General features: G+C 34.1%; 1 protein-coding gene and 1 long non-coding RNA gene across 31 annotated transcripts in view; one reads left to right on the forward strand and one right to left on the reverse strand.

Moving 5' to 3' along the window:
* Window positions 1-25,371, reverse strand: part of APC (APC regulator of Wnt signaling pathway) — a 121,073-nt gene that overhangs the window by 54,557 nt on the left and 41,145 nt on the right. For 13 of the 30 annotated variants that reach the window (XM_081505716.1, XM_081505714.1, XM_081505736.1 and 10 more), the window contains exons 2-5: window positions 18,503-18,655; window positions 9,922-10,006; window positions 8,518-8,719; window positions 2,673-2,781 (exon numbers count right to left, since the gene is read on the reverse strand). In XM_081505716.1, the coding sequence (XP_081361842.1) occupies window positions 2,673-2,781; window positions 8,518-8,719; window positions 9,922-10,006; window positions 18,503-18,637 (531 nt within the window). In that variant the 5' untranslated portion in view covers window positions 18,638-18,655. The remainder of the gene's footprint in view (window positions 1-2,672; window positions 2,782-8,517; window positions 8,720-9,921; window positions 10,007-18,502; window positions 18,656-25,371) is intronic. The other 17 variants (XM_081505732.1, XM_081505730.1, XM_081505728.1 and 14 more) reach the window with 3 other exon arrangements.
* On the forward strand, window positions 4,658-8,750 carry LOC145512124 (uncharacterized). Its single transcript, XR_014058314.1, has 2 exons — window positions 4,658-4,797; window positions 8,600-8,750. It is a non-coding gene; the product is annotated as an uncharacterized LOC145512124 (long non-coding RNA).

The raw sequence follows: 25,371 nt of genomic DNA on the forward strand, positions 1-25,371 counted from the left end.
CGGAGACAGCTTTCCCACATGTAAAATGAAGAAGACAGAATAAAGAAAAGCTTTTATATAATATAATCATAAATTGCGAGATAACACAAACTTTTTGGTAAAAATATAAATATGAACCAAAGTTGAAACAAACCAAAAAAGTACTTCTTCATGGAGTGGGTGTTAGTATATTCAAAACTTTATTAGCCCTCTAACTAAAATTCTAGACGCTGCGGTAACTGCTAGGTATAAAAAATGATGAAAAGGAGAAGGCAAAGAAACTTACACAAAGACATGCTCCAAGGCTAAAAAAATGACTCGACAAAATGATAGGTGACAGTTATAATGGATCATGAAGGGAAGAAGCAAGTGCTGTAGATTTTTCATGCTCTATAAGTCCAGTAAAAAGCTGCATGTGGACAATTCCCTGGAAGTCCAGGGGTTAGGACTCCATACGCTCACTGTCAAGGGCCCAGGTTTGATCTCTGATCAAGAAACGAAGATCCTACATACACATACACACATACTCACAAACACACACACACACACACACACACAGACAAAAGCTGCACGTGTATGTGTCTGACTCATAATAGCACTCTGTAGGCCTAAGAATCCCAAACTGTGTTGTCAGATAAGTTAGAGGAGCTTTCACCCTTTTCCCTTGCAATATACAGATGACATATGCAGAATGTGTTCCTATAGGCATATCCACATTATGTGCTGCAACACAGTTGAAACAGTCTGCATGCTGTGAGTCATGTTATAACTACAGTGAGTCAGTTATAACTATACTTATTTGTCCTCCACTTCTAAAAATCCCTTGTGCAAAAGGTTGAAGATGACACATTATGTTACAATAACGTGGTTTATATCTGATATTTTAAGCAATGCCTAGTAACCTGATAAATATTTCCATATGAAAGGGTTCTTAACCTGTCTTCCCAATATAAAATAAAAATTTGTGAATTTAAAAATATTTATGAAATATAAGCAATTTAAATTTGCTAATGTTGCCTGATGGTCTATAATGTCTTACATATCCTCTTAAACAAATGTGACTGACTATATGGTAAATTAATATGGGAATGATTTGACAACTGATCTTTGTTTCAGGTATTAACCAATTGCTCTTGAACTGTTTCATACACAACTGCATGCAGACAGCTGGACTCTAAATATTGTACATTTTAATTACCAAAGTTGTGACCAACCTAGACAGAATATTAAAAAGCAGAGACATTACTTTGTCAACAAAGGTCTGTCTAGTCAAGGCTATGGTTTTTCCAGTGGTCATGTATGGATGTGAGAGTTGGACTATAAAGAAAGCTGAGCACCAAAGAATTGATGTTTTTGAACTGTGGTGTTGGAGAAGACTCTTGAGAGTTCCTTGGACTGCAAGGAGATCCAACCAGTCCATCCTAAAGGAAATCAGTCCTGGGTGTTCATTGGAAGGACTGATGTTGAAGCTGAAACTCCAATACTTTGGCCACCTGATGCAAAGAGCTGACTCATTTGAAAAGACCCTGATGCTGGGAAAGATTGGGGGCGGGAAGAGAAGGGGACAACAGAGGATGAGATGGTTGGATGGCATCACCGACTCAATGGACACAGGTTTGGGTGGACTCCAGGAGTTGGTGATGGACAGGGAGGCCTGGCCTGCTGCAGTTCACGGGGTCACAAAGAGTTGGACACGATCGAGCGACTGAACTGAACTGAACTGAATTACCAAAGTGAATGTTAAGCAAACAATGCTTTAATATTAAGAGCAAAGATCCCTCCAAACCGTCCCGAGTTCCTAATCCTCGTGCGTCAACACTCTCCATGAACTGTTCTTTCATTTGTGGTGTCTCCTTAGCTCCAGAAAGGATGTTAAGGACGTTGTCAGGAAGGGAGATTCTTTCTCTCTCACAAACCTGGATGAGTTTGTGCTCAGGAGGCTGAGCACTGCAGTTTCTAGTTCTAGCTCCTGCCAGAAAATGCCCACGCAGGAAACTGATTAACTGTGTGTTTTGGAAAAGGTTTTTCCTTCGTTGTACTTTTTCTTTTATTATGTCCTCTGAAAACTTTATTAGAAAATGAAAAATCTAAGCTAAGAGTGGAAGATTAATTTTAATTGGACTATTTTTAAAAAATTGTTTTAAAATTTATGGGTGACAGTTAAAATAAAGTCTTATTTAAAATTATTAATGCATTTCAGAAATGTTCTTATACGTATCACCCCATGAAGAGAACAGTTGACTTGGAGAGGTTGGGTGGGGAGGGAGAGGCTGACAGAATTATTTTTTACATAGTTATATTAGCAAAACAAACCACGTTTAGGGCTTGCAAAAAGCCCTAAAATCGGTGCCAACAGCTACTGTCATTTACAGTAACTAGAACAGGACTCAAGTTATCTCAAAGATACTTTCATTGCATAAACCATCTGGCACGAGTCCTGTAATATAGTTCAAAAAACAGACAGATGGTAATAAACATTTCTACAGAGTATCTTTGGTAATTCAACACGTCTAATAAAAAACCTAGTTGAATCCTGAATCTTTTAGTTTTATCATCTTTATATACAAAATTCACTGACTATATATTTATGTTGAAGTTGGATAAAACGTATTACAGTTTACAAATAACTATATAGTTATAAACTTAGATATACTTTCAGATATAAAAATAAGTTATTTTGTCAAGTTACTTACATTTTCAGTTAAAGGAAGACTATCTATTCTTTTAGTGAGATTCTGAAGTTGAGCATAATACCAGTCTTTTTCCTTTTCTTCTTTGTCAAGGTCAGCAAGAAGCAATGATCTGTTTTTCAAAAAGAGTTAAGTTTACACAATGCTAATACAGAGCACATAACAGCAACTCTCATAAGCTATAACTGTAATGTTTTCTATTTAAAGAAATATAATTAATAAGTGAGAATTTTACTAATTTTAGATTTCTGAAGGTGGGACTTAGATTATAGTCATTCAAATTTGAATATTAAAAGTTTTAAACTTTTTCAGCTTAATAAGATGGCAACCATTCTTACTAGAATATTTATTTACATTACAACCAAATGCTTTCTTCACATTTATTTACAGTCTAAGAATTTGATGATGGTATACAGTAAAAAGCACAGATTTATAAAACTCAGATATAAGAATAAAAATTATAATAAAGGAGCAAAGAAAAGCAGTAATTACGCAAAAAATAAATCTAGAGTATAGGGAACGACTGCACGTAGCTTTCAGCTTCTTATCAGTCAAAAAAAGAAATATATCATCACTGTGTAATAAAAGGAGGTTGTTCTGAGGGAGAGAAACCTTTTCTTAGGCTTGGAATCTGAAGATGAACTTATTACATAATTTCTGACAACCCAATCGATGATGTCCTCAATAACAACCTATATCAATACTCTATATCTGATCAATATAAACATAAATGCAAAATAAAGTGTTAAGAGGAAAAAATCAGTAGGTACAAGAAATATATGATCTATGTCCTTTTGTGTGACTCCTTCCCTAAGCGACCACTATTATTCTTATATGTATTTCCAGAGACATTCTATAAAAATGAAAGAATATGTGTGTATATATGTACATGTACATTTTAAAACATAAGCAACAGCATATTATTATCTGTGTTTTCTTATAACTTTTTACCACTTAAAAGTCAATTGGAGATCATTCTTGTATCAGAATATAAAAAGGTCCTATGTGTTTTTTTGCTAGCTGCAAAGATATTTATGAATCCATAAAAGAATAATAATAACTGGTTCTATGTTAGAGGGCATTTAGAGTCTTTTTTTTTTTCCATTTAGGGTCTTTCTAATCTTTTGCTTTTACAAACAGTGTTTCATTGAATATCCTTACACGTAACTTCACTGTACAAATATGCAAGCATGTATAGATGACAAACTCCTAGGATATTTAATTTTTAACTTATTGCCCTTACTAGATATTGTACCAGTTTATGCTTCTGCCACCTTTGACAATGTAAATGCTTTATCAAACTTTTAAGATTCTTTTACATTTCTAGGGTTTAAAAAATGGTATATTGTTATGGACTTCCTTGTTTTTGGCCATGCTGCACAGCTTGCAGGATCTTAGTTTCCAATCACGGACGGAACCTCAGCTTGTGGTATTAGAAGTGTGGAGTCCTAACCACTGGACCAAAAGGGAATTCCCTATCACTATGGTTTTAATTTGATTTCTTTTAGTATGGGTAAGGGTAAACATTTTTCCAAGTTTAAAATCCATTTTTATTTCCTTTTCTGTGGCTTTTTCTTATTTATAGGACCTCTTCTGTATTAAGAATGATAGTACTCTGTCAATTATAAATATATTTTCTCAGTTAATCACTTGAATATAAGGATATTTTTTATTACAGCTTCTGGGCTTTGCTCTTACTGAGTCATTCCCCACTCTGACTCTGACTCTGTTATTAATACTTTAAAATTCTATTTGATTATATTTTCTTGATGAGTATGTATGCATGTATGTGGAAGGTTCTACTCTTGCTAAACTTTCCTTTCTTTACTGAGAAGCAACTTAAAAAATAAGAAATAAGCCTTCACTTTTTGATGTGGCAACCTCAGTAGTGGAGGAATTCCTGGGAAGAAGCCAGCTCCTGGTTATGATGTAACAACCTGAGGGAGAGGTGCTGACCAATGAGAAGCTGCCCTCTCCCTTCCATTTTTGACAACAGGAGCAGGAGAAGGCAGTGAAGAAATCCTGAACCCCTTTCACAGGCTGAGTATTACAACTAGCAAAAAAATGAGATCTGATCCTATTTTTTAATGATCCCTGGTGAGCACCTGCAGGACCTACCAGGACTAAGGCAAGGAAACAAGGGATAGACGGAGATGCTATTTCTTCTGATTAGTCTTCAATAAACTGGCTTATTTAATCAAGATCTGGGTACTAAAAGTGCTCAAATAAATAAGCTAATTTTAGCGATGGTACTGGAGTGAGAAAAATGTTAAGGAGAAGAGGGATAAGATGTTGTTATCAAGTTTAAGACTGAACTCTGGCAAAATGCTCTTGGGAAGCCAAAGTCAAGAGCCAACATGGTAACAAGTGGTTAACTGATAGGAGTTGATCTTATAACTCACACCACAGTATTTAAGCCTCAAAACTGAAACAAGGTACAGACTCAGAAGCTGGTGGGTCTTTATCGTTTAGCATATTGCAGGCTTATTTAGTGACTGTCAACAGTCTTCTTTAAAATGTAAAGGCTACAGCTTCATATACACAATGGAATATTACTCAGCCATTAAAAAAAATACATTTGAATCGGTTCTACTGAGATGGATGAAACTGGAGCCCATTATACAGAGTGAAGTAAGCCAGAAAGAAAAACAACAATACAGTATACTAATGCATATATATGGAATTTGAAAGATGGTAACGATAACCCTATATGCGAGACAGAATAAGAGACACAGATGCATGGAACAATTTTATGGACTCTGAGGGAGAAGGTGAGGGTGGGACATTCTGGGAGGATAGCATTGAAACATGTATATTATCATATGTGAAACAGAACACCATTCCATGTTCAATGCATGGGACAGGGGCTCAGGGCCGGGGCAATGGGATGACCCAGAGGGGTGGGATGGGGAGGGAAGTGGGTGGGGGGTCCAGGAAGGGGAACACATGTGAACCCATGGCTGATTCATGTCAATGTATGGCAAAAACTATTACAATATTGTAAAGTAATTAGCCCCCAACTAAAATAAATAAATTTATAAAAATAAATAAATAAATAAATAAATAAATAAATAAAATAAAATGTAAAGGCTAGCTAGAAGTTACACATGAACAACAAGGGGAGGCCTGGCTAAAAGGCATACAAGCGAATCTCTAAACTCCATCCCAGACATACCCATGCAAGCTCACGGCCAAATAACCACAGAGACGTTTCAACTACTGCACATGGGCCCTGGGCACACAGTGGATACAAAACAACCACAGGGGCTTCTCCAAGTAACCTTAGGCAGTTAGGAGACCATTAAGGGCTCATGAATATTCTACATCTAATTATAAGATGGAATTATGGAAAGACATATGAGAAGGCATAAACAACACAGCCTGCTGTTATATAACTTGAAATTGTCAATTGGCCTTGACTGTATGACCATTGGCATTCCTCTCATTGATTGGTGGTAGGTACAAACCCTACTCTGCACCAGGCATAACCAAAAGGAGACTGGACGCATAAAAGGGGTGCCGAGAGGGATCAGCAGGAAAGATGAGGAGGGCTCCTTGGGGTATATCTTACTAATAAAAGATCTGTCTGCTTGAGCTGAACTGAGCTGTAACTTGTCTGATGTTCCATACCTTTTGGTCCATTGCTCCAAATTTTTATTGCGATGAGGCAAGAACCAAGAAAGATAAATAAATTGACCTGACAGAAATTTCATTGTCTTCTTAGTCCTCTAGCTAACTCAGGATCATCTAGAAGAACATGGCACGTGTATCAGGCATTTAAATATTTGTTAAAAAGTATTAATGGCTAATGTGACGATAACTATTTGAGTGTATCAGACATAAGAGTGCTAAGCAGTTTTTTTTTAAATATCTAATTTCATCCTCACAACATCTTTTAACTGGAAAACTGAGGTTCATAAAGGTTATGGAGCTTCCCTGGCAGTACAGTGGTTAAGAATCCTCCTGCCAATGCACGGACATGGGTTTGACCCCTGGTCCTGGAAGATCCCACATGCCAGAGGTAACTAAGCCCATGGGTCACAACTACTGAAGCCTGTGCTTCCTACAGCCCGTGTGGCAGAACAAGCCCCCATTCTCTGCAACTAGAGAAAGCACCTGTGCAGCAAGGAATACCCAACACAGTCAAAAATAAAAATAAATTGGAAAAAAAAAAGGGTATGGATCTGGGCTTGAGTTCTGGCTTGACTATTTTCTAACACTTACCTCACTTAAACTTACTGTATCTATAGGTAATACAAAGAACAAGAAAAAAAAGATACAGAGATAGTTTTATGACTTAAGGGATGTCTAGAAAGGAAGAATAGAGAAACAGAGGGGGTAAAATCATCCAAGAAATAACAGAATTTTCAAAAGTTGAAGAAAATAAATTTCCAGATAAAAAGGGCACAGTGAGTAGTATCTAGTATGATGAATCAAGAAAACACATATCAAGGCAGTCTAAAAACTTCAGATAAAGAAAAATGGTTCCCTGCAAAGGAATGTGAATTAGACTGATATGAAATTTCTCATCAGTGACACTGATTATAAAGAAGGAAAATGAGTTTGAGCCTAGACCTATTCAAACTATCAATCAAGTACGAGAGCAAAATACAGATTTTGTCACATAAACAAGGACTAAATTTACCTTCAAACAACAGTGAGAACCAGGAGGACACAAGATATTGAGAACTACATATACACACACACACACTCTTTGTGAATAAAATTAGGCCTTTGTCACATAAAGCAAAGTAAGTCCCTAGGAAAACTGGCATGCTCACATGCCTTTTAACAGAGCTCAAAGGGGACAAAGCGATGGAAGAATGTACACTCCAGTTAGCTTCTGATTTTTCAGGACAGTGTTTCCTAGACTCTCAGAAACAGTCCTGGTTCAAGATATGAAACAGAGATTCATTTAAACTCAAGAGATTAAAGAAAGCTTAACACTATTTCTGGTCCATGATTATTGTTATTTTTAGAGATGGACACATCTAAAACCAGAGAGAAAGTAGTAAAAGGTCTTTTGCCTCTCAATGAGATATGCTGGGTATTTTCCATATGTTAATATCCGTTGTTCATAACTCCACAAGGTAGAACCATATTCCTATTTTACAGAAGGAAATGACAACAAAAATTTAAAGACTTGACCAAGGTCCCAGAGAATTCATACATTTGTACATTTATGCAAATTAATATTTATACATTTGAGTATTTCTTGGAAGTCTAATAGAACTTTTAGGAATATAAATATAATATGGTATCAATCATGCATAAAGGAATTTATAATCTTATAGGAGGTACAAAAATACTTGACAAAGTTCTTGGTAACTATATATTCTGATACCTATAGTGAGATGATTTGAACTTCAAGAAGAAAGGAATTAACACACTAGCTTTTAGAAACGAGAATTGATTCTGTGTCAAGCAACATTTTTTTAAGAAACCAAAACTGATAAATTGTTTCATTTGTTTAATAATGGAAACCAGTCACCTTATACTGAATCTGGTAGTTATTTAATTCATTTGAAAAGATAACCAAAAAGTCAATCAAAACTCAGTTACATATTTTAGCCATTGTGATTATGCATACTATTTGTACATTATTCAATGTACAGAGCATCTGAGCATGAGAATCCCAAGACACTGCCTCCTTTACATTTTTAGATCTAAGGTGAGCACCAGCAGTAATGTATGGTTTAGAGATGAAACACGGAAGGCACTCTCTAGGTGTGCTGCTTGTGACCGTCCACCATACATGCTTCATAACTCCTATTTGTACTGTCACCAAATGACAAAATCTAGCAAAAATTGGAGCATAAACGTTTACTACTTAATGAAGAAAAGTTACCTCTCTTTTTCAAGTTCTTCTAAATAACCGGTATTTTCTCTGCTTCCATTTACAAACCCTCTTCTTGGAAATGAACCCATAGGAACAGGACTGCACTCTCCTGAGCGACTAGATACAGATCCTTCTCGGCTTCCGTAAGAACGGAGGGACATTTTGGACCGTAGTTTCACTCCAGGGAAATTACTGCTATCTAAGTTAAGTTCTAAATAAAATACAGACAAGTTTTTATAAAACAACTGCTTTAAGTGATCTAAAATACTGCTAATGTAATTATATTATCTTTTAATAATGAAACCTTAGGTTCACATTTTAGCCCTCAAATTTTAAACCATTTTATAATATAATTGAAATACATTATATATATATCACATAAAGTATGCAGGAGTACTAAATTACGGCAGTTATTGAGCAACAGATCTATACAGGGACAGAGGAAATCCTTATCACAAATACTGATGCTCAGAGAAATTCACTGACTACTGGTTCTATAAAAGAAACGTCCTGAAAAAAATCCAGGCCAAAGTGCATATAAAAGGGTACACTTGTGGTGGTGACCATTTTGCAATATACACAAATATTGGGTCATTAATAAAAAAAAAAACGGTTCACCTTTTGGTTTAGAGTACTGCAACTTTCGATGTCTATCAGAGAAAGCCACAAAGGTATGTGAGTGAATGAACAATTATTTAGGAATAGAATAGCTAAACTTTCCCTCCAAGATAGCTTGAGTCAGTCCGGTGGAAAAAAAGTATGTTAAAGAAAAATTAGACAGAATGTCCTTTCTTAGATTCCTACTAGGTAATAATACATTTGGTGATCCAAAGGTAATTTCTCTGCCCACCTTCAATTACAATTAAAACTTAGCTGATTTGACATTTTAATTTTTAAGTAATAAAACAAGAATGATATTTTTTTTAAATTCTATTAAAAATTTAAATTTAAATGGCTTAAAATCAGTGTGTGTGCATATGTGTGTGTGTGTATATATGTGTGTGTGTGTGTATATACAAATATGCACACAAAGATAAAGCACTTCTATTCTGAATGGAACAAAGGGCATTGACTCCTTCAAATGAAGCAATGGGTCCAGTCTATAGCATAAAGCTTAATAAAGGCCTACTTAATGACTGGCAGAAGAGCAATGCATTTTAGAAAGATCTGAACATTGTCAAGAAAGGTATCAAAAATAGTTTATTTAAAGGCAGTTAAATGTTTTAACTAAAAAAATGACAAGCAAATAGACTTTTTACATATTTATACTTTAAAAATTACATACTAATGCATGAGGCTAAGAAAATTCAACACCAACGTTCTAATCAAGAGAAGCTGTATTCGGATATATACACCTAAAGTTGACAACTGGAGCTTTAAAAAATTACTTTAAAACACTTCTAAAAAATTTACCTTTAAGACGCTCTAATAAATCAATCTGTCCAGAAGAAGCCATAGCTTCATCTTCAATACTTCCTTGTAGTTGTTTAAGTACTTCCTGTAAAAAAGTACACAGTATCTCAATATGACAAAATTCTAAATAACTTCTTGAAGATATGATTTTAAGTTTCTTGGCATTTAGGTCTGCTGGGGGAAAAAAGTTATTTCAGATCTATCTGAAAACATATAAAATGCAAAGTACTTTACATATATTATTATCTATTACTAATTATAAATAATAAATTACAGCCCAATGACAACAGTGATACTTTGTGATAATGGTGATTACAAGTAGTCTCCATACAGTATACACAGAATAGTTAAGATATATTATTTGTAACTTCTGAAATAACATAACAAGGTGGATTACTCTCATTTTCAGACAGACCAACTGAGACTCAAAGATTTGCTGAAGACACAGAAACTAAGCTTGTACCAACATGGCCATGAAAGACAGCAAATTAACACTTTATGCTGCTTTACTGAACAACCCAATAGATACCAAGCATTTACATACTAAATTTACATACATTCTACTAGTACACTGTTATATTCAGCAGACAGGTAAGTGACTGTATGCTGTCTCCTGATTTTTGATCCATTACTTCCTTTCCCATCTAAAGCCTTCTCTTAACAAATTTTTGTCAGCGAAGGTTAAAAACTTTCACTTTCTACTAGTTTTTCGGTATGTTCCTTAACAATAATTTATATGTATTTTTACATTCTACATATTCTGAGGCATCCCATTCTAGTTAATAGCAAAATCTTTGCTGGCCAAGTAGGATTCCAAATGCAAAACAATGCATTTGAACAGTTACAATCCTACAGCTATGGGCAGTGTTCCTGTATGTGAAAAAGGATCCATAAATAGACTGAAAAGGAAATCTGTCAAAAAGAGTAAATATAGTAAAGACTATGTTAGTGGTTTACCTTGACAGTGACATTAGAAGCATTAAGAAAAGAATTCCTATGTTAACAATAAGAAATAGCCTGTGATCTTAATGATCTGACCTTCAAATAAAGACCATGTTGGAAGTTAAAAGGCTTAGACAAGTAGATATGGGAATGTGGAGGTGACTGTTATTTACAGTCAGATATTATGTCAGTGTATCACAACTGTGGGATAGGAAATAAATTTGCACAGGGATGTCTTTCTTGAATGAATGTACATTACTATAAACATCAGGACACAATTCTGTTCCATAAAGTTTGAGAATTACCACTGGAGGCTACCTGCAGTTTTCAGGATCCTGAGTCTCCTTCCATCCACTGCTGCTTGTAACTCAATGATCTTTTAATCTTACCCTATTTCTTATAATCCCCAGTCTCACAATTCAACAACTACCTTTCTCAAGGAACTATCAATGATACGTCTCTAATCCTAACCTCACAACTTCAGACTCATTTTCCCAGTATGACTGATAGATGCTTTACATTCAGTGTGTCTGGATGATATGCACTGTGTATGTAAACGTCCACGCTTTCACCCTGTGCCATTAAATCCTGTTCCTTGCCTTATATCCTTTCAGTTAAATAGCAGCAGCCTTCTTTTCCCTTTAGGATCAAATCTTCAGCATAGCCTCTTTCATCTCCCTGATCAGTTATCAATTCTGTATTCTAGGCCTAATATCTCTTATTAGCCATCTCTTTTCTATTCTTATGTCATTATCCTGGCTATTGACCCCACCAAAACTAATAAAATAATCTCCTAAATGGTCCTACCTTGCACAGAACTAACAGATTAATAAGACTTTTAAAGCACAGCTCTGATCAGGTCTTTCTTTATACATGATCCTTCTCTAGAGCCTATCATCAAGGTGTTAACAGTGAGTCTTCTATAGAAGTTGGGATTACAAGCAATTTTTGTTTTTGGTTTCCTCACTAGAAAACAACAGATATTACCAAAAAACTACTGTTTTCAGAAAAGGTACAAGCATTTAAGAATTCAAAAGCAACAATTAAAAGAAATCCCTGGCATATCACAGGATATATACCTAATTTTTGAAAATTAACGGCACATTATTGGCTTTTAAAAAACATATTAAAAATAAGGAAAAATTAAAACAACAACAACAGAAATGAAAAGGCCATGTAAATCTGCATGTTCAACAATAAAGGATTAAATAAATTTATGGCATTAGCCAAACAACGGAATATTATAAAATACTTAATGACATGAAAAGATGGCTATGTTAAATTAAAAAGCATCCTGGCAAAATATGATCCCATTGAATGCATGCCTGCATAAAATGCACAGAGAGAAAAATATACACATTATCAAAGGTTACCGACATTAAAAAAATTTTTTAAATGGGTGAGTTTGATCTCTTTTTGTCTGTATTTCCTAAATTTCAAAAACAGTGAATATACATAACTTGTAAGTTTTAAGTTTCTGTGCATATGGCTAGAAGTCTATTGATAAAAGCAATAACCATAAATAAAATTATTGAAATTTAAAATTTAAAAAATTAAGATTTTCAAACAGCTATCTTGAAAAGCTACTTATTCCAATATGTTCTCTTAAATTATTCTTGTAAATTCTGAGTTATGAATCTCAAAAAAATGCAGTTAATTTATAGATCCAGTTACTATGTCTCAAGATGACACCGTCCAGCACGACCACAATACTCCTTTCTTGTGAACAGTTTGTGTCTATTCCATAATAAAAATGAAGCTCATTTTTTTTCTGTTTTACTGAGATAGAACATGCATATGAAAAGCACACCAATCTTAAATTTCTTATATAATCCAAGTATCCATGTAATTGCCACCCAGGGGAGACACAGAACATTTCCAGTATCTCAGAAGCTTTCCTTTTGCCCCTTACCAATCAATATTCATTCTCCAGAAGTAACCAGTACTCTGATTTTTGTTATCAATTAGTTGCCATGCTTGTGAATTGCATATAAATGAAATCATACAGTATACAGTCTTTTGTGTCTCGTGTTTTTTGCTCACCAAAATCTCTATGACACCCATCCACGCTATTGTATGTATCAGTTATTTAATACTGTGTAGCTGTCCACTGTATGAATAGATCTCCACTGATACATCCCTTATCCTTCTGATGGGCATTTGGGTTGTTGCCAGTTTGGAGGCTATTATGAAGAATGCTACTACGCACATTCTTGCACTTATCTCCAGGTGGACACATGTACTCACTTCTCTTGAATATGTATCCAGAGGTTTAAATGCTGAGTCACAGTGGTTAACCTTAAAAGAAACTACTGAATGGTTTTCCAAAGTGTTTGTGCCATTTTATACTATCAGCAAGGTTTAAGTTTGATTCTTCTTAACTATAGATTCCAGTTCTTGCTGGGCATACACACCAAGGAAACCAGAACTGAAAGAGACACCTGTACCCCAATGTTCATTGCAGCAGTGTTTATAATAGCCAGGACACGGAAGCAAACTAGATGTCCATCAGCAGACGAATGGATAAGGAAGCTGTGGTACATATACACAATGGAATATTACTCAGCCATTAAAAAGAATACATTCGAATCAGTTCTAATGAGGTGGATGAAACTGGAGCCTATTATACCGAGTGAAGTAAGCCAGAAAGAAAAATATCAATACAGTATACTAACGCGTATATATGGAATTTAGAAAGTTGGTAAAGATAACCCTGTATGCAAGACAGCAAAAGAGACACAGATGTATAGAACAGTCTTTTGGACTCTATGGGAGAGGGAGAGGGTGGGATGATATGGGAGAATGGCACTGAAGCATGTAAATTATCGTATGTGAAACAAATCGCCAGTCCAGGTTCGATGCATGATACAGGGTGCTTGGGGCTGGTGCACTGGGATGACCCAGAGGGATGGGATGGGGAGGGAGGTGGGAGGGGGGTTCTGGAAGGGGAACACATGTACACCCATGGTGGATTCATGTCAATGTATGGCAAAACCAATACAATATTGTAAAGTAAAAAAAAAAAAAAGATTCCAATTCTCTGTCGAGATTTTCTGACTCTTTATTCATTTAATCCATCATTTTTTTCAAAACATTTAAAATAATTATGTTAAAATCCTTGACTATTACTTACAACATGTGGATCATCTTGGGATTTGCTTCTATTACCTATTTGCTCTGTTGGTTATCAGTCATTTTCCTATTTCTTTGTATTTCTTGTAACTTTTAACTGTATACCAGTCATTATGTATACAAGAACAATAAAGACTTGAGATTAGAGTTTCCCTTAGTTTGCCCTTTCCACCAATGGGGTCTGATTTCCTTCAACCAATAACTGAAAACGGGTTGCAGATGCAGTGTAAGTGAAATTCATATGGGATTCCCTAATAGGCTCAGTTGGTAAAGAAAATTCGCCTGCAATGCAGGAGACCTGGGTTTGATCCCTGGGTTGGGAAGATCCCCTGGAAAAGGCAAAGGCTACCCACTCCAGTGTTCTGGCCTGGAGAATCCCATGGACTGTATAGGCCTGGGTTGCAAAGGGTTGGACACGACTGAACAACTTTCACTTTCACATCTGATTTGGTTTGCTGAGTTCTTTGAATGTATCTCTTCTCTTAAATTTAGACTGAGGAGACCTGCTATGTGAAACTATTCCTTTAGCAGGACATTGCCTCCTAACATTCTGCTTCCTAGTCCGCCCCAGCATCTTTCCCCTCAACAAGACTCAGCTAACATCTCATGTATTCGGAGAAAATGTGAGAAAACTAGTCATACACTTGGAGCTCTTCTAAACGTCGATACTTCACATATGCCGACATGTTTGTCAAGACCTCCAACAGTTTCTTTCCTCCAGTGGAGTCTTGACGCCTGTGCCAATGATTATCAGTCTGTCCCCACAATCAGCAAATACCCCTAGGGAATAAAATTACTGGTGATCTCAGCTCATCTAGAAAGGGCTCTTTCCTCTTAGGAATTTTAGTTAATATAGCCCTTGATGATTTCACAGTTCTCCAATGTCTTTAAAAGAATGGTTTTTGTTTTTATCCAGTGCTTTCCAGTTGCTGTGGTAGGGCTGATTAATTGCTTGGGGCTACATACTGAATACAGCCAAAAACAAGTCCTTAATTTCAAAGAGGTTTTTAAAAGAAAATGCAACACAACTACAAAGCAATTCCAAACAAAATATTTCAAAAAAATGTTTTGAGAAATGACAGTTTTTTAAATTAATATGTAATTTTAAAGGAGAGACTATTCATTTCTATTTATAAATTCTGGAAGTTTGGTTTTAAAAAATTAGTTAATCATCTAATCACACATTATTTTAAAAACATGTTAAGATTTTAGAAACATGAGAGAATTAATTATTACAGACAAATATACTGTGGTCATATAAGTGAATAGAAAATATCAATGAGTAACTGTGTCATTTCAAGGGAGTTTTCAACTTGACCCACTTCTGTTTTTCTCGCTATGTCATAGTTACTGATATTTTTTATTACTAGATAAAAGTATACTTGGTAATTAAATCTTCAAAATAAATTATGAACTATGCCAATTTGAATTTTTACTTTTCATTTTTTTCTTACACTCTGAAAATAAAAGATACTCTCCATGTACATGGTTTTACAGTTAAAAAACAATTTATAAATACTTCATTTTACTAAAATACAAGAGATGTAAAGAGTTGGTTAATATTTTACCTAGAGATAAATTTTTCTACACTATGCCATCTTTCAATTTAAATGCTTCATACTTCACCATATTTTGGAGAAGGAAATGGCAACTAATCCAGTACTCCTGCCTGGAGAATTCCATGGACAGAGGAGCGAGACAGGCTGCAGTCCATGGAATCGCAGAGAGTTGGACACGACTGTGCAACTTAACTTTTCACCATACTTATCATGCTGCGATGCTCAGCACTTTACAGTAAATCACATTGACTTCCTGCTCTGGAGTAAAAAGTATAGTATATAATTTCCCTTAAGTTTAGCTATAATTGCCACGTTCTTATTCTAAATCCCACAAAATCTGTAGTTTATTTTAATTACAGAAGCATCAAGTATATACATAAATGTAGAGAATAATGTAACGAACTCCTATGTATCCTCACATTAGTTCAATAATTATCAACTCATGGGCTTCTTTCATCTATACTTATAACCACTTCCTCCATTCCCCCTCAACCCAAATTTATTTGAAAAACAAATCTCAGTCATCATACTGTGTTTTCTCTAAAAAAATTCTACATATATATTTAAAAAGAGATTCTTTCTAGACACAATCACAATGCCATCATTATACCCAAAAAATAAACATTTTCTTAATAGTCTCAAATACAGTCAATGCTCACATTTTCTTAACTGCTGTACACATTATTTCCCTGACTGTCACACACACAGAATATTTTTATACTATCAATGACATGTAATCAATAGCAAAGCAGTATTCCCTTTTGCCACTAGATGGTACTACTGTATACACTTCAGAAATCCTGAAATTATCTAGTTGGAAAAGACACAACCTGCCGTCCACAGATACATGACATACGAATGATCAGTAAACATAATACAAGATCATATGATGTATTACAAAGTCTAAAACGCGATTTTTTTGAGAAATAACCATTGTTTTGGATTAACTTTAATCCAATGTAGTAAGTTCCAATGTTTCCAAGTGTCTTTACATACATCAATATTTTAAGACAAAATAAACAGAGCATGGTTTCCTGTTAATACCATAAAGCTGCTGCTTCTTTTTTTTTCAAAAAGCTTCTTGAAAGGAGAGATACATAAATAATTTCAGTATAAGGGCATAACTGCTATGATACCGTACACTAAATCCTGAAGAAATATGTGGCTGGCTGTGTAAGGATGTCTGTAAAAGCCCTCACTGAGCAGTAATCAATCCACTGTTGAATCCAGACATATCTAAATACTAACAGTCATGATGTATACTAGATCCCATTGCTAAGAGGCCAACCTGGCATTCCACTGCAGAAATTCAAGGACCTGACTTATGTTGTTACTCTGAGAGATTTTCTACACTTCTGCATTCCCATCCATGGAGATAGATCTAAAGGTATGTTAAAATGTTTCACCAAAATGAATTTTCAATTTGCTCAAGTAGTTAAAACAAAGAAAAACTTTAAAAGAGGACTCAGAATTCTACACAAGAGACATTCAGATAGGTGTGCTAAGAAGAATTCTCTACAAAATATACTTAAGCAGATAAACGATTAGTCCTGCTGGGGACTTTAAATTTTGTATCTTCAAACTTTTAAAACCACATGTCACGTACAAAAATTTTAGATACATTATGTTGATCAGTGTTAAAATACCAAACTACTCTTTTTTTAACCTAGCAGGTAATTGATTCAGCTGTTTTCATGGTCTGTGGTGAGAAAAAAAATGTTTCTTTATAATCTATAGAAAAAAATATTTCTTTATGAAGGACTTGAAATAGGTATCTTGGAGATCTGTCATTGCTACTGCCTCAGAAATAGGCAACACGGTAGAAAAGATTTATGGATAGAAGAGAAAGGGAGAAACAGAGAAAAAGCAAGAAAGGTTCCTATGAGTAAAAGGTTCAACTGCTATGATACTGAATAAAAAGGTAAAAGAGGAGCAGCTCAACAGTTCAGTAACACACAGAAGAGCTTGAAGAATGAGAGATCTCAAAATGCGTGAAAAAAGAAACAGAAGAGAATAACAAATGAATAAGGAGTAAGAGTAGTGAGCAGACAGGAAGAAGAGGGTCAGAAACCCAGACGGTAAAATAGCCAAGGCTTAGAAAAAACACGTAGCAAGAAGGATTTTTTTTTAAAGAGAAGGAGGTAACAGTTTTGTTGATGACCTCCAGTTCTATTAAATTCAGTGAGAGGAAAATCTGCCTAACTGGAAATTAAAACAGTTAAAGTTTTAACTGCAATTACTTTGAAATAAGAACATATTTTCCCAGTACACACTGAATATTTTACAACTTTTCATGAAGGTTATCACAGCTTTTCAATGCTATATAGCAAACCAATTTCAGGGCTTGAAGGTGTCGTGGAAATCATCTATGTTAGTGCAATGACTACTTTTCAAATAAAACAATTTAATTCTAGACGGGCACCCTACAGTCTGTAGCTCAGCTTATGGCAAAACCAGAAATAGAATCAGGTACTAATCTTCACTTCAGGACTCTTCTCATTAGGTCACCCCAAATTTCTTGATGATCTATCACTGCAGCACTTAAGTGATGACAAGATCTGAGGGAGTTGGAGATGATGACTATAATTTATTTTAATACTTAAGGTAAATTCTACAGTTGTGAGGCTAATTTCTATGAATTACACAGAACCCCCAGCCTCACTATAGTGATGGTGAAGTTGGTCTCTTATTTTTAAGCTTAAAAATAACTAAGGACTAACTACTTAGCCACTGTGGTTTTATAATCATTTTCTTTATATGATTTGCTGGATGAATTAAAAACATTTTGACTGAAAATATCAATGTTAACTTTTGCAAGAAAGAGTTTACAAATTACTGCTTAACTTAAAAATTACACTTCTAAGTAACTGAAGTGTCTAACCCCAAGTTTACAGGAAGAAACACAGAATAAAAACGGATAAACTACAATTTAAAGTCAGTCTTGATACCTTCATATTAGATGCCTCAGTTTCCAGTTTTGTAAGATGATTGGAATTATCTTCTAGCTCTTGTCGAAGATTTGAGTTCTCCATCTTCAGGGCCTCAACTTGCTTTAACAACTGATCATATGAAGCTGCAGCCATCCTTGGCTACCCCTGGACCTATAAGGTTAAAAAGGATTTTGAAATTCACTACTGAAAAATAGAGTGGCTGCTTGTTACAAAGAAAGGGGTAAAGAAACAAATCTTGGAGACATTTAATAAGAACTGTGTTAATGGAGCAGTTTCAGTCTCAAAACAATATTGTGCGAGTGGCAGCATCTTTCTGAGAAGATGAAACACCGGGGTTTTAATTAAAGACAAATAAAATTTAAAATAGAAGAGAACTTCAGTAGTGTTTGAAAAACACCTGCCTTTTCACACGTGCATAAGACTTCTATCAGGTTAGAGTTTTTTCAAGGTTTCAGAGATATTTTAAATGGTCTTACAGACAAGATTTAGGAAACGCAGTTATTGATAAGAATGTATTTATATTGGTCATATTAATTTATTTCTGGATTTTGTCCAATAGTCACATAATTTTATAGCCCAAATGGATTAATGAGATTAGGTATTGCAGTCTACCACTTTTCATTTGATAAAAGGCTAGTCTTAAACATTTTCCATGGGGAAATATGAAGTTCCAAGAAGGCCTCATTAAAAAGGCAGTCATTTAACAAAACAGACGCAAGGGACAGGATTAGGTTGAGACTTCAAATCTTTTGGAAAGAAAGATGATAATAATTGCTAATATAAAATTCTATTACATTTATCCAAGAGGATGAATATAATAGGCCATGCTATGGCATACGTATCAGGGGACCCACGGTGCTCACATTGAGGCTGAAAGACACTTGAAGAAAACCGATGATTTTAGGCGTAGAGACTGTCAAAGAGAAGTGAAGCAGAGCCTGGCTGTTAATTACATTACCATGAAAGAAGAGGGGAGAAAAGAAAGATATAGATGATAGTCAGCTAATAAGAGGTCCTTGGCCTGAAGAATTAGAGAATGCTAGAAGTTATGTCCAGACTAACGAAGTTCCAAAGACCCAAATCCTTTTTGTAGTTTAATTTCTATGGAATAAATAAAATTCTACCTATCTCTAAGAGTTAAAAAGTATAACAAAATGGCTGATTCATGTCAATGTATGGCAAAAACTATTACAATATTGTAAAGTAACTAGCCCCCAACTAAAATAAATAAATTTATTAAAAAAAAAATAAAAAATAAAAAAATAAAAATCATGTGACAAAGGTGGGAATCTGACAGTATTTAGTAATGTAAGCCCTAAAATTTCTCATTCCAAATAAAATCGTAACAGGCAATTTTCCACTAAAATAGTATAAATAAGAGAAAAAATAATACAGGGAAAGAGAAAATTACCAGAATTATGTTAAGACGCAGAGGTTATAACCATACACAATCACAAAAAGAGCCAGATGGGCAAAATGAGCAAGAGACTACTAAAAGTGCTCTTTACTGGAACAAAAAAGAATTCAACCCTTTAGGTGGACAATTAAAACATTCCATCATTTTTTTTTCCTCTCCCTCCAGAATCAAAACATTTAAGTCATTTCTGCTTTAGAAAGCAGGATGTTTTCATATAATTTTATGAGAAAAATAAGATGTTCAGAGGTAATACTTTGCTTTATGTCCTTTTAATATGCTGCAGCCATATCTAAGTCAAAATTGCTTAATGCAAAATTTAAAAAATCATAAATTTGTTTTAGAAAGCCTTTTAAACAATCACAAGAATTTCATACCAAATATATCGTAAATGCAAGTCACCCAGCAACATTAAAAAAAAAAACTCAAAATTTATCTGATGAAATGGGAAAAATCTCTGAATCTTTCACATTACTGAGAATATACAAAGATCTAAATATGCTTTTCAGTAAGTGAAAGGCTTAGTTGCTCAGTCATGTCCAACTCTTTCGGAGCCCATGGACTGTAGCACGCCAGGCTCCTCTGTCGATGGAATTCTCCAGGCAAGGATACCGGAGAAGGGAGTCATTTCCTTTTTTAGGGGACATTCCTGATCCGGGGATCGAACTCAGGTCTCTTGCATTGCAGGTGGATTCTTTCTGAGTCACCAGGGAGTCAGGGTGTGCACTAAAGAGATTCTCATCCCTTAACAGTAGGGTAGGGAGAAGAAAGTAAAAGGCTGTTATTTAGACTTGTATCCAAATGTTCACTGGAAACAAATTTACAAGGATCCTAAGAAATTAATGCAAGGAGGCAGAAAAGTTTAGGTAGGTAAGGGATACTCAGTTAGAATTAAATCTGCAAGATTCTTTATTATAAATTAAGAAGTTTGGGATTTTAAAAAAAATTAGTTAAACTGTTTTTATTCTTTTGGTTTAATGAATTTTAAAAAGGATGTATTTGTCAGTACTGTTAGATGGTAATGAAAAAAGAAGAAAATATCAATACAAAAAGAAACCAAAAGAATCATAAAAGACTCCTTTGCTCAAGTCTATGTAAACAAACTTGAAAACTAAGTGAAATAGATAATTTACTAGAAAGTGCATTTTATCAACATTAACCACAAGAGATGGAAAATCTAAAATTTACAACAAAAATCATTGTAAAATTGATATCACTCAACACATTAACAGATCTACACAGAAGAAAAATATTATCATGCCAAAGGTGATGAAAAGACGCTTTAAAAATTCAAAGCCCATTCAAAGCACATCTTGTTGAAAATACTTGATATAAAAGCACACTTTTTTAACACAATATGTTTCAGCCCCACAATAAACCAGCACCACCCAATGTGGAAATACTAGATATACTACATTACTAAAGTCAGGGAAAGCCCCATTTTTACCACTCTTACTCATTGTATCAGTCAACACAAAGAATGAAATTAGAAAGGAATACTACTGGCAGGGGTACAATACCTAGAATATCCAAAAGAATCAACTAAATATTACTACAACAAGATAATCTAGTAATTTAGTGAAGTACAAAACATATAGAAATCTTTCCTTTATATGTACAAAGAGAAACCAGATAAAAGATAAAATGGAAGAAAAGATCTTATCTATAATTAAAAAACAGGCATAAACCAAATAAAGAGTTCAAAACATGTATGAGGAAAACTATGGAACACTTCCGAAAGACACAAAGGTAGATTTCAACAAATGGAAAGACATATCTTGTTTGTGTACTAAAGATTCAGTATCATAATGATGTCATTTCTCCCTGAGTTAATTTTACATGGTCCCAATATAAATACTATATAAAAATTTTTTATTTTGTTTTCTACAGCTAGACAACTGAAAAAAAAAAAGAAAAAAAACCAAGCAAGAAAAGGGAAAATATGAAGGGAAGAGCAAGAATATACCTATGACATATTAAATTACTGCTGCAAAGCCATTATAAGTAAAATAGTATGAAGTTAACTGTACTGTATCAGTAAGTTAATTTCTTAGTTCTTATCATTATACTATGGATATGTAACACGGTAACATTAGGAGAAACTAACTGAAGGGTACGTAGGAACTCTCTTATTTTTCTAACTCTTTTATAAGTACAAAGTTATTTAAAAATAAAAAGGCTTTAAAAAGCTATGATACTGGCAGATGAATAGATCAACCAAGGGAACACACTTTTTTAAATTCCAAAAGTAAGTATATGTAAATTTAGCCATAATAAAGGTAGATTAAGTGGTGAGGGCAGCAGGACAGCCACGAGGAGACATAAAGCGGCATCTGTTTCTTATCTTACACATGAGGGTAAATTACAAAAGAAACGGGTTTAAATGCTTAAGAACATTATATGGCATTTAAATTATAGAAAAGAGTTTTACTTTTAATTAAAAATACTTAAATGGAATACACCCTCTTCCAAGGAGGCTATTATAGAGCAACAAACATTTTAATTTTAACTTACTTGTGAAAGGGTAAGGCCTGTTGGGCCTCTGAAATGATTATGTCTATTACTAGAACAGGGGTAATAAATCAAGTTCTTAGGTTACTTCAAACAAATGGGAAAGGTTTTTACTGGGTATAAAAGCATAACTACTTCTAATTAAACAGGATACATCCATGTAGTGGAATATTACACTGGCATTAAAAAAAAGAAGATGTAAAAACAAACAAAGAAGAGAGAAAACAAAAAAGAGAGTATAGATCACTATGTCTCATAGTGTTCATCCTGTTTTAGTTAAAAATAAGAGAGTTGTAAAAAGATAAAAATGTCATTGAAAGGATATACAAAAGTACACTGACTGCCTCTGGTAAAGTCTCAGCTCTGCTGAGAAGATGCCTTCCTTTTCATTGTCTAACTTTTTGTAAAGTTTGAAGATTAGAGCAAAAGGTTGGTTTTTTGAAAAGATTGAATGATTAGAGACAGACAAGATCCCAAATGTATAAAGTGAACAAAATTCAAAGGTGGGGGGAATTGACTCAAGAAGAAATAGATAATCTTAATAGTTCTACAACTAGTGAAAGCTGGAGCAGTTAAATGTTTCCCTTTTCCTCTGCCCAACACAAAAAAATACCAGATTCAAATGGTTTTACAAACAGCTTCTACCAAACATTTGACAAATGCATCATTCCAATCTTATGCAAACTTTTCCAAGAATAAAAATAAATGAAATACTCCCCAACCCATTCTATGAGGTTAATATACTCATGATATACAAGTCACAGATACTGTGAAAAAGATAATCATAGGCTAATATCACTTATGAATACTGACACAAATATCCTAAACAAAGTATCAGGAAATAGAACACAAAAGTATAAAGAAACTATAGCAGAATCAAGCTGAGTTTACTCCAAGAATGCAAAGATGGTTTAGCACTGGATGATTTATATGTGTCACTCACTTCATCAAAACATTAAAGAAGAAAAACCATATGATCACCTCAATAAAAAACAAACATTTGGAAAAAGTCATATCTACTCAAGATAAAAACTCAATGGAAACAGAGAGAAGCTGCCAAAAACATTAAATGTCATTCTTAATACTGAAATACTAGAGGCGTTCTTTTCAAAATCGAAAGCTATCAGGATTCTCTACTGTTACAGGAAAATCCTGGAAGCTCTAATTAGGACAGGAAATTTTAAAAAAGGGAATAATAATTGAAAATAAAGAAATAAAACAAAAATCTCAAGAAATATGAAACTTTAACAAGTCAGATTAAAAAAAGTAATTCTGCACCTCACCTATTTTTAATTCTTTTATCTTTATTTAACAACCAATTGAGGTACTTATTCTCCATTCTACTTCTCTTCCTCTTTTCTACTAAAGCCAAGTAGATAGCGATAATCAGTCTCCTATCTGCTCTCTTCTTTCCCTACCCCTTCCTTTCCTTTACATTCTGTAAACAGCTACATTCATTGGCTGGACTCTGTTAAAAAGTCCATTCCAAGTGAGGGCAATTTCCAAGATGGCCACCAAAATTACCTGGAATAGAGGTTGGATAATTTTCTGCAAGGGCTGGATAATAAAAACTCTTTGTAAACGATATGATTTCTGTCACAACTAGTTGACTTTGTTGCTGTAGCACAAAAGCAGCTACAGACAATACATAAATAAATGCACATGACTGTGTTCCAATAATATTGTTTTCAAAAACAGTAGCAATTTGCTCACCCCTGGCCCAGAGCATGAATTCACAATTCTGGTTTTCAAGCCCCTTAAGGCAGCCCACATAATTTCAAAGGCTATTGAGAAATTTCAAAATTACTATTTTACTATTTATTTATTGGCTGCACCATGCAGTCTGCAGAAGTGTAATTCTCGAACCAGGGATTGAACATGGGCCCATGGCAGTGAAAGCACCAAGTGCTAATCGCTGCACTAGGAGAGAATTTCCCAATATTTTTTTTCTTAAATAAGAAGTAACCTGAAAAGAGACCTAGGAAGTCTTAAGGACTTTATATTTCAGTAATCATTTTTAATTTCCATGATTTCTTCCTCTTCCAGAAATTTGTTACCATATTGATCTGGCTCCCTTTCATTCTGTGGCACTGTAAGCACATATTCTTTTAATTTTCTTTTTGTTAGTATCACTTCACAATGAGGTCTTAAGAGAAAGAGGTGAAAAATGCAAGTCATTTTTAACTCACTAGCTTGTATCAGAAATTATTTTTTACATTAAGATTTTTAATTCATTTAGAATTTTTATTTTGTACTATGAGTGGTCTAACTGAATTGACTCTCATATGAATAACCAATAATGGAATAATTAATTAAAACATTTCTTTTTCACCAAACTATGCTAAATTCTCACATATACATAGAACTGTAACTGTATTACATTTATATTAATTTGAAATAGATTAAAAATCTTACCTCAGTCAGGAATAATTTGATCAAATTTTCTATTTTTTTTCCCCAAGAAAAGGCCCTGTGCATTTTGTGTCAAATTGATCTCCGGCTTTTTTGTTATTTGATTTGCCATGAGTGAAACACCAAATATTGCTAGTACTAGTATTATTTTATATAATACATACCCCTTATGGAATCACCTTATCCAATTATCCTATGAATTCTAACAGTCTTTTCTTATAGATTTTCCAGGTATGTAATCATATAATCTATAAGTAGTGATAATTTTGTCTTTTCGTTCCGAATATTTAGACCTCATTTTTTTATCTTATTGTTAGCTTGAATCAACTTCAAAAAAATATTTTAACAACAGTGATCTTATTCCTCATTTTAATAGGAATGATTTCATAATTCACCATTTAATAATCTTACTCAGATTTTAGTAAATCTTTTTAACAAATATTTTTAACATTCAGGTATTTTCCTTTTATTTAAAAAAAATTTTAGGAGTGGCTTCTAAGTGATTGTATAGCATGTTTTGATAAAACAT

The sequence above is a fragment of the Giraffa tippelskirchi genome, chromosome 7, assembly GCF_054371585.1.
Source record: "Giraffa tippelskirchi isolate mGirTip1 chromosome 7, T2T-mGirTip1v1.2.pri, whole genome shotgun sequence".
NCBI lineage: Eukaryota > Metazoa > Chordata > Mammalia > Artiodactyla > Giraffidae > Giraffa > Giraffa tippelskirchi.